The sequence below is a fragment of the Prunus mume genome, linkage group LG8 (genome assembly GCF_029339155.1).
Source record: "Prunus mume cultivar Tortuosa linkage group LG8, ASM2933915v1, whole genome shotgun sequence".
In the NCBI taxonomy this organism is placed as follows: domain Eukaryota; kingdom Viridiplantae; phylum Streptophyta; class Magnoliopsida; order Rosales; family Rosaceae; genus Prunus; species Prunus mume.
This window is the reverse complement of record NC_142705.1, coordinates 18,320,176-18,340,019: the sequence shown is the minus strand read 5'-3', so window position 1 is coordinate 18,340,019 and position 19,844 is coordinate 18,320,176. Positions and strand designations below refer to the sequence as shown.

The window sequence follows — 19,844 nt, the reverse complement described above, 5'->3', positions numbered from 1 at the left end:
TTCTGCAGTCAATCACGCCGAGTTTCACCGAAAGCTTGGTTTGGCGATTCTTCGCTCACGACTTCTCTCCTCCGCCACCAATTTCGACGCCTGTATGGTTTCTGGACTATCTTTTGTGCTCTAGCTGATGGTTGATTAGGATTTGGATAATTGTGTGAATTGGTTTCTGGAATTTAAACCCTAGGTTTTGGCCGATTTTTGAATTCAAATTCCGGCCACTTTCGGCCATTTTTCGGGGTAAGTCCAAGAACAAAAGTGCCTCCAAATGATGTTTTGAACCTAGGGTAGGAACCTTGGCCCTTAGTTTTTAGAATTTTCAGGCGATTCTTATAGCTTTGGACACCCAAAGATCGCCACGGATGTGGTGGCGCGTGGGGACTATGGCAAGCAAGCATTGGGTCCCGAGCATATTCCTATTTGTCATGAGCTTGTAGGTGTGCTCGGATTTTAATTTGGTTACAGTTTGAGTCTCGAACGGATTTCGCCTATTGTGCAATTTTCAGGTTTGATATGTTCAGACCGTTGGATCGAACTCAAACTCACGTATGTTGTACCTTGTATTTCTTTGATCGTGTAGGATTCGACGGATCGTGGATCGGAGTCCCGGATACTTTGAAATTGCAAACCCTAGGTTATGCTCGTAATTAATTATTTAAAATTGTTAATGAAATTGTATAACTTATATATATATTCTAAATTGTATTAATTTGTGTGTGTACCCTTTGGAAATTGTGCAGATGTCAGACCTGATTAGACGTCGAGGTCGGTGACTACTACACCGAAGTTCGAGCCCGGCCACCGCATATGCTAACATCGCACCAAAGATCGATGGCATCGCGCGCTTGTCCTGGGCCTGCGTCATCATATTCATCGCTGGCGCAGTCGGTTAGTGCTAGGTGGCGCATCGCCTGCTATAAAGACCGGACGATACTTCATCGCCTCGATGTCACAAACGGTATAGATATCCTTCAACTGCAATTTTTTTTTTAATTTTTGTGTGATGAGAATTTTATAGTTAAATTTGTTATTTATTTAACATTAATGTCATATTTCTTTGTAGCCAAGAAGAACACCGAGGGCGTGTCGCCACCGAAGACGGCGAAGGTCACCCGTGACCAACATATATCAAGATCGGATACGACGCGCACCATCGCTGCACCAATGGTGGAGTTGCATAGCTCCTTGGCCCACGACATTGGCCACGTCGTTCGGACCCATTGCCCGATGCAATGGAAGTCTTGGAAATGCCTGACGAGATCAAGATGGAGGTTCGCGGCCATTTGTCGGTGTGTATCCTACCTTTTAATTATTTTTCTTTCAAACTTTATATATTTATATTACTTAATATATGTAATTAATTTATTGCAGACGAACTATAACTTAGAGGACCTCGACAAGGAGTCGCGGCGACGTCAATGCACTCTTCGTGAGAGGTACAACAAAGGAAGAGTGATGACTTGCACCACCATTTTGAGGACTTTGATGATTCGCAAGTTGCTCTTCAGAGGGTTGCCGGAGGAGCCGGAAGGCGGGAGGATAGTTTGGTGTGACTCGCTACCATTTTCAGGCGCCCGATTATGTGGTATTTTTTAATAATATTTGTTTAATTATTACATATTTCTTATTAATGTTTATTTCATTTTTTATATTTCATTATTATTTAATTTTTTATATTTCAACTAATACGTTTTATTTTTTGTATATCAGAATAAAGCCCAAGTGAATAAGGGCAATAGGAAGAAGAAGGCTCTTCTCCACCATTCCTGTTCCAGGCCCTTCTCATATAGGATGGATGCAAGACGGCGGGTAATAATAAAATATTTAATTTTTAATTTTTAATATGTCATTATTATTAATTTATTTTTTTCATACTAATATTTTTCTTCTCTTGTTCAATTTAGGGGGGGTCGAAATTCCCAAAGATCGACGTCTTTGGTGACGTTTATGTTCGGCCTGAGAATGAGTTGCCCGAGTTCCTTCATGTAAGTATTATTTAATTTTAATTCTTATGTTACGCATTCAATTGTATGCATGTTTTAATTTGTATTTTATGTTATGTTAAACAGACGACGATGGTGGAGAAGAGCTAGTTGGTTCTTCAGGAGTCCGCCTCCCAACTTCCTCCCGAGACTCCAATCAAGTCTATGGATCCTCCACAGGATGCTGAATTTCAGATATTGACGAACGCATTGGATCAGACTCTCGGGAGGAGGCCGGGAACATATTGTCGAGGGATGGGGAATGCCCGACAGAGGGAACCTAGAGCACGGTCATCGTCGCAGGCAAATAGTCAGGTGACTGTTTTGACATCACGGGTGGCCGAGTTTGAGGGTCAGATGTCGGTGATTCTGTAGTCCTCGCACGTTCGCATTCCAATCCCGAATTTTGTGCGCTGACTGAGCCCGCCCAACCCGAGCATCCCCAATGACCACAGCCCCGAGACCCCCAGATCTCCGAGCCGCATATGCCAGACGACCATATAGACTTCGGAACATTATTTGATTTGTTTTTTATTTTCATAATTATTCTTTTAAATATTTCTCTTGTAGTATACATTTATTTTATTTTATATAATAAATGTATTCTTTACAATTCATTTTAGTATTGCAATTTCATTTTATTACCCAAAAAAAAAACCAAATTTATTTTTTTACAAAATAAAAAAAATGTAATATTAAACTTAAATTCGCTTTTTAGAAAAAAAAAACGTAAGAAATTTGTTTTTAATTACATTTAATTTACGCTTGGCGATTTAGCTCACGCCTAATAATATATGCGCATAACTGATTTTTTGTTGTGCAATATGTTCGTCGCGCAATGTTTGAGCGACGAATTTCACTTTGTCATGCAAAACAAATTAATCACTCGCGACGAAAAACTTCGTCACAGGTGCAAAGGTTTGTGTGTCGAATGCCTGTGTCGCCCCTAAACCTTTCTCAGAACGGTGTGCTATGTTGCACTTTGCGCGACAAATGTGAATAATTGGTCGACAAACCATTTCTGCACTTGCTGACGCAATGTTTTGTCGCTACATACATGCGACTTATAAATAACTTTGCGTGACAAATATACTTCGTCGCAGCAAGTTGTAAAATGGTAGTGTTAATACTTGGCATTACCACACACGATTTGCTCATTTAATTTCTTGTAAGTTCTTTCATTTTTACTATTCTGTTCGTATGCGCCTCCATGCGTGCGAGGTCTTTTTAATCACACGAGACTTAAATTTTCCATATATATATATATATATTATGTTTTCTATATTTAAATAATGTTCAAATTTGTTTCCATCTTTGCAGGGCATGATCAGAAATCAGTCTCGAGGAGTATGAAGACAAGCATACAGATTCATCTGTAGCCCATGTTGAATTTTTCTTCATCCACTAAAATTGGCAAACCACTTGGAATAATTGTTATCAACTTTTATTCATCCACTATATTTTTTCCAGCACTAACGCATTGTTGAAGCTTTTCTTTCTCCGATAAGATTTCTTCCTTTTTATGCCCGCTTTTCATAGTTGTTTGAATGGTTTGGTCTTGTCTTGTCCATAGAAAATTTTCCAACACCAATGCAAATGGAGCTTTCTTTCACACTATCAAAAGTGGCCTCTGAATTTTTGAAACATTCTCATTTTGAAGTTATTTTCTTTCTCTGATATATAGCTTTTGTTTACTTTGTGTCGTGGATTAATAGGTTGTGTCATGTATTGTCATGCGACAAATTTTTTCGAAATTTTTTGACATAATACGATGGCAGAGATCAAAATGTGCGAGTCAAAAAATTAATGAGCACATTCATGTGAAGACTTTGGAAAAAAAATAGTCCACCGTGAAGCTTTGTCTCCTTTTTTTTTTTTCTCCCTGTAATGACATCTTCGCGTTTTATTAACATTCAAAATTGTGTTTAGAGTTTTATGCATCCACTACAATTTTTCCGACACCAAGACAATGATGGGTTTTTATTTTCTTCCGTGATATGATTTCTTTCTTTTATTCACACTTCCAAAATTGTTTGACCTTTTCACTCATCCATTATCCAACACTCACAGTAAAGCTTAATTTTTGAAGTGGCTTCTGTATTTGGTTCTTCTTTTATGCATTCTTTATATAAACGAAACTCTGTTTCTGATTTTGACAGCAAAAGAAAAAAACACTTGGTTCCTGATTCCATTGATTTCTGCAGCTGGGTTGGCTTACATGCAACCATTCCACCAACTGGGCTGTGGGTAAGCTTGTCCCACATCGATCCATCGGCCGAGTTAACTCCTTATAATTGAGCTCTAACACACAAGGTTTGCTCGTGAGGAAAATCCTTTGTCCATCGGGTGGAAATCTCAAAAGGAGAAGAGTCCCATCGAAAAAGTCCTCCCGAGGAAAAGTCCCATCGAAAAATTCTCCTCGTCCCGCTTAATAAGTCCTCCTCTTCGGAAGCAAAGAAAACAATCGGATTGTCCTCGCTCCTATCGGGGGCCAAAGAAACAACAAATGTGTTCGGAGGCAAACTTGATTCGAAGAGGAGATGGTGGAAGAGTCCGCCAGCAGAGAAATATCCCACGAAAGGCTAGGCCCTCGTGGAGTTCAACTTGATAACTCTTACGCTATCGTAGAATACAGAGAACCCTCGCAAAGTAATCCACACACGCCGCCAGCGCGGCGCAGACGAGAAGGTCGACCCTGCAAACCAACGAGGAAGTTACTCACCGCCTAAATCGTAAAGGCTCCGCCAATGTGACCGACCAGCCATGTGCAAGACGCTGAAAAGCTTGTGAACAACCGACTTCGAGACTTAAAGATTGGCGGAAATTCCGAAGATGCACTACGTGTTGAGGTAGATGAGCAAATTCTCACCTTATCACAAATCGAAAGGTGCTTCCTCCAACGATTCTCAACATCCTCTTTCACATGCTTCAAAGAGATTCCATCCCAATCCATCCGCATTTCAAAAGCCTTATGATCCTCTACAAAGCTGAAGATGCGTTAATGTGTAAGGTGTTTGCAATGACTTTGCAAGGAGCAGCTCAGGATTGGTTCCATACCCTGCCATCCGGGTCGATCAGCAGCTTCAAGGAGCTTGCTTACGTCTTCACTAAAGAATAAATTTTATCGTGACGATCAAGAAACCCCTCGATCATCCGTTGAATCGCGTATGAAGCCCAACGAATCCATTCGAGATTACATCAAGAGGTTCAAAGCAGAAAAGGCCAACATCATAGGGTGCGATGACCAAATCGCATCCTCTGTATTCAAGAAAGGTCTTCCAGCAGAACACGAGTTATACCGCGAGCTGACTATCACTCCCAGCCAGACTCTGGCAGAGGTCTTCGCGACCGCGGAACGCTATGCGCTCTAGGATGATGATCGAATAGCCGCAAAGAAGTCCGCTGAGCAAGAAGATTGGCCGACCAAGCGGGAAGACCAAAGAGGTGACGGGCTTGACAGCAGGGACAAAGACAAACGCAAATCACGCCCACAAGGTGATGCCATGACAAAACAGAACTACACCAAGTTTTCCATCCCTATTCACCAAATTCTAGCCCAAGTAAAGGACAAACCTTGGGTAAAAAGACCGCCACCCTTGAAAGGAGATCCGGATAAGAGGGATACCAGGAAGTATTGTGCCTTCCATGCGACACACAGACACAATACGAACAATTGCTTTGCTTGGAAAGCACATCTTGAAGAGCTCGTGAGAGAAGGTCACTGCACAGAGTTCATCGCGAAGCAGGCCATCCAGCAGATAGAGGACCGCGATACCGCCAAAGAGCCATCCCAGAAGGTCATAAGGATTAACACAATCCTAGCTGACTTCGAGGAGTCCGGGCTGACCAACAAAGAAAAGAAGAGAAAAATCAAACAGGCCACCATGATCTCCCAGGTCTCCACTAGTTTCCCACTAGCAGAAGATGACCCCGTGATCAGCTTCCAAAAGAAAGATCTAATTGGCCTTGATCTACCACACAATGACGCTCTTGTCATCAGAATTCAAATCGCCGAAATGGTCGCCCAATCCATGCAGACGAAGGCAGTGCAGCCAACATCCTACAATTGGCGGTCATCCAACAGATGAGCTTAGAGACAAAGATCAATAAATCAGCCAAGTCGCTAACTGGCTTCAATGGCGCAACAACGGTTACCGTGGGCACAATAGATCTCGACGTCTACTCCCCACCAGTAATCAGCTCGCAAACGTTCATGGTCATTGATGAAGCCTCACCCTACAATGGCATTCTAGGTAGACCATGGATCAGCAAGATCAGCGCCGTCACCTCCGCCACACATTAGAAGATTCGCTACCCAACCCTTGGGGGCGGTATCGGTCAAATCAACAGCGATCGTGCAATGGCGAGAAATGCTCAATACAAGAAAAGGCAAGCAAACACTGCTCCTCCTGTAGAATCAAGCATCTAAAGGAGTAGATCAAACAGAGGAGAAAGCAGATCCCGCTCCCGACGGTCGAAAGCAGCTAAAAGGAAAGGAATAACTACTCCCAATAGCAATCAAAGAATCAGACTCAGGTCGAGGGAATCCATCCGCACGCCTATCCCAAGAAGGAGGGAAGCCCGAGGAGGACGCTGAGCTAGTACTTGATCCCGATGCCGTAGAGATCAAGATGGATCGCTCGCCTAAGCCGTGAGGAAGGCGTAGCTTATAGCCTTCCTCCGAACAACAAAGACGATTTGTATGGTCACCATCCGACATGCCCGCATCGATCCCCGCATCATCCGCCATCGCCTACACGCCAACACACCATCAAGCTCGTAGCAGGGAGACGCAACTTCACCTCGAGCGGTCGCCATCGCCAGTTCGAGATTGGCGCGTCGCCATTGCATTGAAGAAGTGTCACGGCGAAATTGCAGTAACGTTGTTCTAGTTGCAAAAAACGATAAAGTCCTGTGGAGAGTGTGCGTCGACTATACTGACCTCAACAAGGCATGTCCTAAAGATAACTTTCTACTACCGAGAATTGATCAGCTCATTGATTCAACTTCCGGCAATCAACTGCTAAGCTTCATGGACGCCTACTCCGGGTACAACCAGATCATGATGCATGAAGACGACAAGGCAAAGACCTCTTTCATAATTGAGAGGGGTATATATTGCTACAAAGTCATGCCTTTTGGGTTGAAGAACGATAACTGCAGGTTATTGTGCAAAACCGGAGACAAATTGGCAAGACTATGGAGGTCTACGAATGACATGCTAGTCAAAGCCCTTGAGCGAGCCACCACATCAAGAACCTTGTCGAGGCATTCAAATTACCTAAAATAGAGAAGCTCATTTTTTTCGCTTGTGGTTTCTGCGAGAAAACTAAGGCCCTACTATCAGGCACACTGAATTATTGTCATAACATAATTTCCTTTGAGATCGATCCTTCACACCTCGACGCTTTCTCGACTCATGAAATGGGCTATCGAACTCACTCAATACGACCTCCTCTACCAACCAAAGATTGCTATAAAAGCCCAAACTTTAGCAGATTTTGTTGTAGAGTTTACTCCGACATCCGAAGAAAAGAAGATGGTCATGAAAAGCAAGGAAAAAGCAGACGACACCTCCCCCACCGATCCGAACCTACCTAACGACATGTGGTAGTTGCATGTAGATGGAGCATCAAATCACAAAAGGAGCGGGAGTAGGAGTCGTCATAATCACCCCAGACGGAACCTTGTTGGAACAAGCTATCACACTAGGCTTTTCTGCTTCAAACAATGAGGCAAAATATGAGGCATTGCTTGCAGGACTGCGCCTAGCGAAAGAACTGTCGATCAAGAGATTGGCCATCTACTCGCACTACAACCGATCACTTAATCGCTTCCTCAAAGTAGTATATGGCAAAGCATCCAAGAATGATCCAATACCTCGACAAAGTCCAAGGACTATTGAAAGAATTCCCTACTTTCACCATCCAACAAGTTCCACGCAGAAAACACTCATGCAGATGCATTGGCGAGTTTAGGATCAAGATCAACACCTGGGCCAGACGCCCATCCCAGTTGAACACCTTGACCGGCCAAGCATCGAAGAAATAGAGCCAATCGACTCAATGCAAATTGATGAGGACCCCAGCTGGCAAGACCCCATCATCGACTACTTAGTGAATGGAAATCAGCCAACGGATAAGTCCGGTTAGGAAGGTCCAACAAAGCCGCAAGATATTACATGCAAGGCGATAAGCTCATTCGCAGATCATACTCCGGCCCTCATCTCACTTGCATAAAATACCCTCAAACACTTGAGGTCCTCTACAAAGTTCATGATAGCGAGTGTGGCAACCATTCTGTAAGCAAAGATCGCTAGCCCAAAAGGCTCTAAATGTAGGCTATTTCTGGCCCACCATGCGCCATGACTCCACTAAATATGTCAAAAGATGTGATCGCTGCCAACCTGACAAACCAATTCCTAATCTGCCGCCAAGTTTACTATCCGCAAACAGTCCATGACCATTCATGCAATGGGCCATCAACTTTGTGGGTCCCCTGCCACCGGCACCCGCCAAGAAAGAAATGATGATTGTCGCCACCGACTACTTTACTAAATGGATCGAGGCCGAAGTTCTATCCTCTACTAAAGAAGCCAATGTGAGCAATCTATCCGAGGAATATCATCTGTTTGCTTACGCCTACACAACATCGGTCAATGATAATGGCTCAGCTTCATTGGCGCGTATCACCGCTTTCTTCAAAAAGTATGGCATTGAGCAAGATCTTTCTACTCGAGATATCCTCAAGGCAATGGCTGTGCCGAGGCATCCAATAAAATAACATTGGACTATTTAAAGAAAAGATTAGAAGGCGTCGAAGGAAAATGGGTAGAAGAGCTCCCTGAGTACTATGGGCTTATCGCACTACCAAGCTAAGATCGATCGGCGAGACTCGCTTTCTCGCCTATGGAACTGGCGGCTTATCATTCTCATCACGCCATCGTTCCCTATATAGGCATTGAAGTGGGCAATATTGAGCAGAACTCCGAGTAGATAAGACTCAACCTTGAAGAAGGCCATTGTCCGAGTCGCCTCCTATCAACAGCGGTTGAAGTCTTACTACGACAAAAGAGCCAAGATCGATAGTTTCTTCAACCCGGCGACCTCATGCTAAGAAAGGCCTTCATCATTGCACAAAGACAAGGGTATAAAAAGATGAAATCCAATTGGGAAGACCCTTATGTAATCAGCCGGTCCGGAGGCAGAGGAAGCTATACGCTTGACACCATGGAAGGAAAAGAGATTCCGCGACAATGGAACGCCTACCACCTCCAAAGATACTATCCATGACGCTTCCTCCTACCTGCCAGTCCCCAATAGATGACTCGAGTAATCGAGCATTTCAAGAAGAGAAGCAATCGCGGATTTCCAATTTCTTTATTCGCTTATTTCCACTTTGAATAAAGCAATGTAATCTAATGAAACATCAATAAAAGTTCGGCTCATTCTAGAGTGTTCGAAAAGAAGAAAAATAGTTGCCTATAAGCAAAGCTCCCTCGAGAGACGCAGGCTATACTCACCAAAAACATCCGCTTGAGACGAGCTCGCAAAGAAGGCCCTTCAGAGATGCAGGTGCACCAGAATTTCCTAAGGGGTATCCCTAAGGGTGGCGCAGGTGTGCCTCCTATCCGCTTCCTAAGGGGGCTTGCCTAAGATAGAGGTGTACAGCTTGTGTCATAAGGCCATCTTAAGGGATAAGACGATGGCAACGATCGAAACATCTTAAGCATTTTCTAGAAAATGCGTATACGCTCGAGTCCTCAAGGGGGACCCCGCTTTGCCAAAATCCTAAGGGAAACATACGTAAGACACTAGCTTGCTGCTCTAGCAACACAAGACACCGCAAATTGAAGTTGAAAATAAAGACTAAAATTTATAGCAAAGTGACCAACCGCCAAGTTCAAACAAAAGAAGATGGTTAAGTAAGACCAATTATTCTAAACAAAAGTAGACTAGAAAAGTCAAAAGAAATAAAAGATTCTTCGCCTCATCTCAAACGCCAATAGGAGATCCGTGATCCGCAGCCTCTTCGCCGCCCACCCGATCACCTCACTCAGCCCGCATGCTCGATCTATGACGCCCGCCACCACCTCATCGGCCGCATCCTCCTCCGCTTCCATCCTCTTCACCACCGCCTTTCACCATTTTCTTAGCTCATTCGTGTTCACAAGATTGGCCTCCTCGCTGTGTGCAGAGGGCAAGTCAGATAGAACATCTCGATATCTTCATCTCCAATGGCGAAAAGGGATCATATCCATTTTTACACTCCAAGTAGCCCAACTTGTATGCATCCATGGTAGCTTCGGACTTGGATTCTTCAGCAGACTTATGATAGGTGTGAAATTTAGCCAAAAGCTTGTCATAACTATGAGAGAGGTGCATTCTTGCGCCAAGGCGTATAAGCATCTTTTCGACTTGCAAGTCAACAACAAGAGTTTCCTGAATTTCCAACTTCTCAAAGAAGGGAACTCTTCACCAAATATCATCGCTGCAAATCGACGCCTTCTTGTCATAACTAGTCCGCCTAGTACAAAGTTTGCTACCTAGTTTCGCATTCTTCTTCCAACGCACCGAGCCGAGGTAAGAGGGGTAATAAAGCAGACGAGTTCAATGGTCTCAAAGAAGCAAAACTACTCCCTTTGAAGGATGAAGTGTCGCTTCCTTTGTTTTTCCAAGGAAAGACTTGAGAAAGCACCAAGATTTCAATTTAACGGATTTGGTCAACCACCAAGACAAGAGGATGGACTTGATAGAAATTGCGCTTTAGTGCATCGTACACGCCGCATCCCTTACAAGGCTAGATTTGTCCACCTTTGATCGCCGCTGACGCTGCAAGAACTTTGTCCGGCAGATTGCTTTCCTAGCCTCTCGCCAACCTCACTTCCAAAGGAATTTGCGCATGAATCAACTCCATGCTTGATCGCCATGACTCAACACTTGATCATGACTGATAGATGAGCGCATTCTCCACATCGACTTCACTCTTCGACCAGCAAACGACCCAACTTCGGGCGTAACACGATCTCTTTGTCTTTAACAGTGAGCTAGATCGCAAGACGACCACTTCGCGAGTATCATGATCTCCAAGCTCGCAAGAAGAGGCTTAGGGGAGCATCCCTTATGTTGCGATATCGCCAATCTTTTTGTCGTCATGCCAACAAGATGCTTGACTGTGCAAATGAGGCAGAACAACTCCATCGATCTTCTCAACGTATGGAGCTTTTCTTCCTCAATGGAGACACGCTCGCCCGTGAAGAGGTAGCTTGAGTTCCTGAGACTTGACTTCAGCCTTCCTTTTTTATGGGGGTTTAGCAGAGCATGCCTCTTGTTCAGCAGACAGATCATCAAGGTTCGGACCATTCTGCTTCCATCTTTTGACATCCTTGGTAGGGGGCAGACCACCGTCTTCCTCCGATACTCGCTCAACAACCAACGCCACTCACGAAACTTTTGGGGGATGTTCAAAGCGCGACGGACCTTAGCCATGTTAAGCTCAAGCTCCAATTTCTTGCTGATGTCGTCCGCTACAAGCAGAAGACAGAAGTTAGTCAGCTACACTTCAAGAAATTCAAACAAAAAGAGAGCAGATAGAAGAAAAAAAAAAAGAGTACAATTGCAATAGGTGAGGGGAACAAGGGGACCATCACCAACATCGCCTTCCCACCGTCCGCTGACTTCCAACACATCATCATGCTACACGTGATCTCCCCGACTAAGACTGCCAAACACCTTGACATTGCAGTGCGGTTGGGCATATTCTTGAAGCACCTCACTTTAAAAAATAGAAGAACTCTGATCGCACCCAACATGAAGAAATGGCTCATTTCAAACACATGATCGCCCTGTAGACGCTCGAGTACATCGACTTGGAGCACACGCCATGGCGCAATACCCCTTGAAAAGCTGACAAGGGGAATTTGAAGCCCAAAGAGAAGTAAAGGGACGTAAGGTGATGATTCGCATTCGGATCATTCGATCCATGGGCACGTTGTCACCTAAAGGCTTCGCCAAATTGACATGCACGCCGCAGAATTGAGAGGCAAGCCCGCCACCGAATTGATCTTCATTTGTAATGCGGTGCAGGTTGGCCACAAACCTCTTCTTGTACACCTCGGAACCTCCCCACAAATACAAAGGCACCTGAGAGCTTGAAGCCTTGCTACCGTCTCTGGAAGGCATGGTTGGTCAACGAATAACTGCAAGAAGAGAAGAAAATTCCACAAGTTAAAATCCCAAACAAAGCCGCAGCAAGCAAAAAAAAAAAAAAAAACCAACAAAAAAGTAAAAGAAAAATATTAAAGCAGCCTAAAGATGAGCAACATTACGTTCAACCCAAATGCGGCATGCGCCCACGTCGCTCAACCTAGTGCCTTCTCGCCCAAACGCCAGCAGCGTGGTCTCAGATGCTCAACAAGCGCAAGCCCTCGACTCAAGGCCTGCCTCTCACCATTGCTTGAGCCCGCCTCCTCCACGCACTCTCTTCGAGCTGACTCTTGCACTGTGCAGATGCATCAGCTTCATTTGATTCGGCCACAGAATTCTCCAGCTTTTGTCAACTATTTCCCACGGATTTGCAGCTCATGCTAGACCACCTCCTTGCTCCCAAAAATCAGAAAAAAAAAAATATGTGCATATATATTTTCATGAGCTCGACTTACTCCGGATGCACGACAATTCCTCTCTTCAACAAAGCAGTACAAATTCTCTAAGATCTTTCTCAAGCTAGAAGGTAGAGAAGTTAAGTTTGTGATGTGAGAAAAGTGAAGAAAAGCCCTGTATTTATACAGGTTGGACAACCCAGGTCAAGGAGGGATTGCAAGCTCATTCCTACAGGAATCCAACTCCAACAACATCAAAAGCCTACACCAATTGGAAATCGATATGCAAAGGAGTCCAACTCATAGAAAAAAGGCCCATACGCTTGAAGAGCCAGAAAATAATAATAATAATAATAATTTCATCTCCTACATGCCACACAAGCGCCATGCATAAGTGGGGGGCATTTGTGGAGCATATATTTTGTCTCCAATCAGACACGCCACGTGGAAAAGAAGATTATCTCTTACATTAATTAATTGAACCAGTTTATCCGGCCAATTAATTAATTGGGATAAATATCTTAATTAATGGGATATTATCTTTATTTAATGAGATAAATATCTTAATTACTCCAATCTATTTTATAGGAATCGAGGAAGAGAGAGAAGGAAGATCTTCATTCATCATTCAAGGTACATCTAAACCTACTCCTTATACCCGAGAAAAATACCCGAAGCTCCTGCCATCCGGCCGCCCGGTTCACACCCTACATAAACACTACTCCCCTTTGCCAAACACTCGCTAACACCCCTATCTCTCCAATCTGTGAATCGAGGAAGAGAAAGAAGGAAGATTAAGGATTTGTGAGATTATTTGCACAAACAGGAAGTAAAGAAAATAAATTGTGTCCCTTCTTCGGAAGCCAAGAAGACCAGCAAAGAAAATAACCTATATAAACAAATGTGCACATATGCTAAGCAATGAATATCGATAGTGAAATATGCCAAATTGAGCCTCTACTATCTGTTTGATGAAGTGCCTCTGTGAGAGTCTCTTTGTCTTTTCTCCTTTTCTCGTTAGTCCACAATGGAAAAGCAACTGAATTTCAAAGCCAAGAGAAGATTTTGATTTGTATGCAATTGAATAAAAGTTTCACTTGGTTGAAAATTTTAAAAGTCTCTCCATTCAAATTTGTTTGAATTTGCACTTGGATTCTTTTAGTTAAGAAATAAACCACAATATGCCTCTCTCTTAGTTAAGTTGGAATTCTTTTAGTTCTCAACAAGTATAAGGATTCTAAGGATATGTCCGCGCCCGGATTCAAGAGAAACTTTGATATGTCTGATTTTTATGAGGACAAGAAAGATCACGTGGATGACGATGATGAAAAGTTTCAAAATTTAGAGAAGAAGATTTTTGAGGGGGAATACCTGACAAAGTTTCAAAATTTAGGGAAGAAGATTTCTGAGGAGGAGTACCCGACATGGGACGATCGAATAGATGATTTTTCGAACGACGAATTGACTAAGCTCATTGCTTCACTCGAATCTAAGATACAAGTTGCGACCAAGAAGATTGATTCAATGGAAATATATATGGGGTTTGCTAAGAAACAAAATCAAAGTTTCGTTTGGGAAAAGACTAATTATGATGAGCAGCTGGCCTATCAAGTCCCTGCTTTGATGTCTCCTCCATCACTCGTGCATTATCCAGTGTTGCCAAGTGCATGGGTTTCAAGCTCATAATCGAAGAAGAGCTAATGAAAACTTGACAACCTCAGTTCGATTTTGATCCTTTGTAATTGAATTTCTAGTATTGTTTAGTTCGATTTTGATGTACCTTTTGGCTAGGGATAATATAGCCCTATAATTTTTGTTCACCTTCCATGAAGGTCTCATATTTAAGGCCAGAGCTTAGCAATTATTTCATGTTTCTATTCAATTTAATTATGATGTCCATAAAAATATATGGTTTTTACCACGAGTCCAATATAATTCTGTCATACATGAGCAGTGAGCAGTTCTTCTATCTCTCTTCGAGGTTGTATGATGAAGCTAAGATTATTCTCTGAGTTGGTACGATTAAATAATGAAACGCATCAGTGAACAAGCCCTCTATATGTTGATGAATTGGTGGTAATCTCAATCCAAGGTTACCAGAAACATTACTTCATGTATATTTATTTATTAACTGTATTAATGATTGTGTGGATATTAGAGAACTTTTTTTCAACATTAACTTAGTTTGGTGGAGGTGAATATTATGCTGGAATGAGTTGAGGCTCATCATCTGATGATTGGGAAGATAATATATAGATGGGGACTCAGAACCAACGCCAATCCATAAAGCTTGTTTTCCTGCTGCTGCTCATCAAGGGAAGGTTGGTTAAGGTTGTTGTGTATGGTTTTGGACAGGTTATGATTATATTTGGTTTGATGGTCATTATAATTGTTTCATATGACGGACGTTGTTAGTGCTTTGTGGAAACAGGAGCTGGGAAGAAACTAGCCTTTGGTTTGCCCATTTTGCAATGCTTGTTGGAGGAAGGAGAAAACACTATGAAGATTCTTGAAGAAAAGTGTTCACCCGCTTTGTTTCTCGCTGTGATGGAAGGGTAAAATTCCTCATTGCCTTGGAAACCATTGACTGGTCAACAAGCACTTTCTTTGGTATGCGAAGTGTCACCTAGTCTTGAAAATCCTAGCAGACTTCTTTAAAAGGGATAACTTGCGCCCCAAATTACTGATTTCTAAACAAGTGATTGTGAATTTGGGTGACGAATATCTCCCAAGTAAGTTCTTTTCTTGCCTCAAACTGGTGAGGACTTCACGATTTACCACAAGTATAAGATTGGTAGTTGGCCAGAATAAATGATGATAAAGAGGACTGTTTTTAGGCAAAACTGCCCTTTACAAGGCTTGGAAGGAAAAAATGAACTCTAGAAAGATAAAAAGAAGGCTGGAATTCCATTTCTGCTGGATAGAAGCTTCGATCCGGCCGGACTGGGTATGTCTGTGTTGGATTGAACTCAAACAACTTCAATGCCAAGCCTCAGAATAAATCGATACCAAAGCTTGATTTTGACAGAGGTTTTAATCTATTTCAAGCTCTGGAAGGCTTTTTGAATGGGCAAAATTGCAACCTCTTCAGTCTAGACGGGACAAAAGTGGTTTGGACTTGAGGATTGCTTGAGCCTAATCTGCACTATGGTACTGGTTTTGCTTAGTCAGGGCTCTCCATAAATTTGTTGAGGTTCACATATTTATGAAAACTCATGCTCTTCTTGTCTTGGCTGTTGCTGAACCAAATTTGTAACGAGAGGAATCTTGTTTTGAATGGCTTATTTTCTAAGTCTAAGCTTGGAAGTTCTGAATCATGGCTGGCTTCTTCTTTGGCTTGACTGGGCTCTTGGTTGCTTCAGTTTGTTTGGGGGTTCTCAAGGATCAAGTGATCATTTTGAGTTCTTATCTTGGGTTGATTTTTAGTTGTTTGATTTTGTTGTTGAATTGAGTGTGTCTTTTTCTGTTCACCCTCTCTTCTATTTATAGGAAATGTTTTCTGGAGTAGGGTAATTTTTTTAATAATGGGCGGCAAAATTTCTCAAAAGATCTTTTAATTTTAAATACAAAGAAAAATGGATTTTATCAGTTCTGGCAGATAGACTTTCAACAATACCTTATGGCAATCAATTCTCTGTATTTTGAAAGAGAATCTAACCCCTTTCTAATCCCAACTACTCCCTGTGAGAGCTCAAAAAACCGTGATGGTTAGTTTGATTTTCCAGTTTGAACAACTTCCTGTCCTCCTGCTTATCTCATTTTGAAAACATGACCTGCTTATCTCTTGGGAGAATCACCATCTTTAGAGTAGAAACAATTCATTTTTATAAGAAGGGATTTGATCTTCTGGTGGCAGATTTTTTCAGAGAAGTCTCTTCATGTTTTGCTTTTTTTATTATTTATTAACTCCCTATCAACCTAGTTGAAATTGTTGACAATTCAAAGTTTTGGTTCAGATTAGTCACGTGGAGTCCGCATCTTCTGATTTCTGGGTTTATTCATGCCAGGCCCAGTTTGAGGCTATGGGCTGATTTCCTTCTTTTTCAAAGCCCAAGTTTTCATCTTTTAGATAGATCATGGACTAGAGCCTTCAATGCTTTGGGTTGAGTGTGTATTATTGGCCCAATTTCAAAGGAATGTTGGTGGCTGCCAAAAACCAAGATGGGCTTTTTATTTCCTTATACTGGGTGTGCCAAATTAGACTCAAACAAAAAGGGGAAGGAAGAAGAAAAAGTTTGCTCCAAAAGGACTTTTAATAGGCACTTATTATTACTCCCACAAGAGAACTTTCACTTCAGGTAATATAATGTATTGTAAGTTGCTGCTGGAGATTGTCAAGTTTGAGTTCAAGGGTTGGTAAGAAGTAAGCCAAAGACAGATGGAAAACAATAGTTTGCCTTTTCTGAAAATCTTATTAATTATAGCTCTGTTTTTGAACTTAGAATCAAAATGAGTAGGAATCAGAATAAAAGGGAATGACAATAGGAAGTAATCAAAACAAGGCATTTCCACTAATCTGAATGAGGGATTTCTTGAGAATGATTCCCATTCCATGTAAGTAAGCATAAAATTACAAATATTATATTAATCAGAAAGAGGTCTTACTTAGAAACCAAATAGAATGATATTTATGTACAGACTCGCTAGCATTATGTGTGTAGTATGCACATGTATTTCATGCCTAATCTCATCTTCAGTATTACAAACAACTGCTTGGTTGAATAGTTGCAACAATCTTTCCATTTGCATTGGCCCAATCAGGGACAGATCCAAGAATTGCAAATCGGGTGGGCTAAATTTACCTTAAGTACAAATGTATTAAGAAAATTTGGTGAATTTTGGTTGGTTTTTGTAGATTTTTAGGCTTGGACAATAGATTTTAGGAACTAAAAACTAGAGGTAACCCACAGGGGTGGCTATATTTTTTTTGGGGTAAATCATAAGCCCTAGTTTGTTATATTTTTATTTTATATAAGCATTTTTCAGTATATTTTCTTCATCGTATTTATAACTTTTTGTTATTATACGACATTTGAAATAGAGAAAATATTGGAATTATTGATAATATTGTTGAAATATTTGGAAGGGATTGAAGGGAAACAAAGAAAGAAAAAAGAAGAAGATATTTATAAGGAATTGAATTTAAAAAAGAAAGTAATAATAAAATAAAAGCATCCTATTTTGTGGGGCAGTGCACCTAACAAAATAAAAACACATCTCATCCCAACATATCTCCCCCCTCTCTCTTTTTTATTATATTTTCTCATTTCTTTTTTCCTCCTCTCTCTCTCTCTCTCTCTTTCTTTATTCTTTCCTTCTTCCTCTCTTCTTCTTTTCTTTCTTCTCTCTCCGTCTGCTCCATCTCTCTGTTATTTCTTCTTGCAGCTTTGGGATGGGCTATCTCCATTAAGTTTTTTTTTTCTTAAGAATACTATATGGTATTACAAATACAAAAAAATATTCAGATGGTCAGAGCCTGCAGACGCCCACTATGTGGATCCGTCCCTGGGCACAATGTGACTAAACCTCTTGATTACTAAGGTCAAACTCACATTTTCAAGTCTTATCCCTCTACATGGATTTGTTGAGCTATAATCAAATTTTATTGCAATGGCTGTAGCTGATGTTCCTTGAATGTTCCGATACACGACATTACTGACTCTCACACCTGATACCTATAATATTGAAACAAGATGAAATGTGCATTAGACATTTAGTCAAGGCATACGTTTATGAATGAGTGCATGCTCAATTACTACGTAAATTGTGATTATAGTTTTCATTACCTGAGCAGGGCAGTTGATGTTGTGTAGGCAGTACGTAGTTTTGGTCTATTATGATAGGATTTTGGACATTTAACATTACGACATCAAGGAAATTGAGCACCTTGAACAAATCAGTTGCTCGGCCTTGCCCAAGACTTAATCCTCAAGCAATTTTGAGTACCCTTGAAAATTGCATTTTGAACTGTCACATTTTGGACCCCTTCCTCTTCCAAGTCTTTGGCTAAACTCCCTATGCTGTAATCACCACACCCATGTATGTATAAGCTAACTATAATATTAACTGTTACGAGGTTTTCATATGGAAGCAATGCAATATTCCAAGAGCTATAAAATCTGACCTAATGCCATGGCACAAGTAGGACCACAAGTCCTTTGTTCCGGGGCCAATCGAGACACAATCATCTCCAGTTTTGATAGAGGTGTTGAAGATTGCAACATTTCTTGACAATTGGACATGGATGCCATCAGTGTTTGGGCTATTTCCAGCTGCATTGACTTTGATCCCTTTGATGCGAACATCTTGGCAGCCGTTTATCACAATGTGGAACATCTGGCTGTTCAATGAGATTAGTCCATCGATGTTAATGTTTTTGGAGTTCGTAAAACTCAGACTCAGCGTATCAGTGCGAACAAAAATATCAGAATTTAGGAAAAGACAACAAATTTAAACAAGATTTCACCTGATCGACAAGAAAGCATAAATTACTAACCGTGGCTCCTCCGTTGGGGCAATCAGTGCTTCGAGCTAACTTGCATGCCCACAAGGAGGTACCTTTAGTGTCAAGGGCACCTCCGATAATGGACACACCGGTAACTCCTTCGAAGCTTAGCAAGTTGTTAGCTTGGCCAAGGACTCGGTAATCAGACGAAGCTATCAATGTTCCATCAATTCGAAAAGTAATATATGAGCTTTTGCAGTTATCACCTTTGAAAACCATAGCATTGTGAAGCAATTACCTCCCTTTTGGTACACGTATAGTAGTGGAATCAGAGGAGGCACATACTGCAGTCCATACATCCAGAAAAGCTTGTGTAGAATCTATTGCACCGTTAGGCTTGGCTCCAAAGCTTAGGACATTGAAAATTAATGTACTCTTAGCAACACATGATTGGTGTAGGATATATAGGATGAGTAATGCTACTCTGCTAAAACAACTTGTTGTAACCTCAGCCATTTTCTCCTTTTCTATTTTTCCTTTCTGTTTGTGTGTGTGTGTGTGTGTGAGAGAGAGAGAGAGAGAGAGAGAGATATTAAATTAAACCAATGACGTCGATGGTAACGAATGAAGTTGGGAACTGAGAGGTTGATGGAGAAAACTTGAACATTGTAGGGTACTTATACTCTTGACGATACATGCATGCAGTAAGTAATTAGGTTGATATAAGGGATGTTTGTATATGATATTATATATACAGAGAGAGGTGGTGTAGGTTTAAAGAAAATATAGTTATGGTATATATGGATACATATGTTGGAAA

General features: G+C 41.6%; 1 protein-coding gene and 2 pseudogenes across 1 annotated transcript; 2 read left to right on the top strand and 1 right to left on the bottom strand.

The window, feature by feature from the left end:
* Positions 1-5,482: 5,482 nt before the first annotated feature.
* On the top strand, positions 5,483-6,282 carry LOC148914940 (uncharacterized). The gene is made up of 2 exons (XM_089043345.1): positions 5,483-5,875; positions 5,980-6,282. The coding sequence occupies exons 1-2, from the start codon at positions 5,483-5,485 to the stop codon at positions 6,280-6,282; spliced, it is 696 nt and encodes a 231-aa protein (XP_088899471.1).
* A 6,010-nt stretch (positions 6,283-12,292) lies between these two features.
* LOC148914939 (uncharacterized) lies at positions 12,293-14,280 on the top strand (annotated as a pseudogene).
* Positions 14,281-18,068: 3,788 nt separating this feature from the next.
* Positions 18,069-19,540, bottom strand: LOC103339166 (polygalacturonase-like; annotated as a pseudogene).
* Positions 19,541-19,844: the final 304 nt, after the last annotated feature.

Bases quoted from the DNA above. Each gene is read 5' to 3' on its own strand.
- LOC148914940 (XM_089043345.1), top strand. From the start codon at position 5,483: ATGACAAAACAGAACTACACCAAGTTTTCCATCCCTATTCACCAAATT. The intron at 5,876-5,979 runs GTCTCCACTAGT...TCTTGTCATCAG, and splicing joins AGGCCACCATGATCTCCCAG to AATTCAAATCGCCGAAATGG.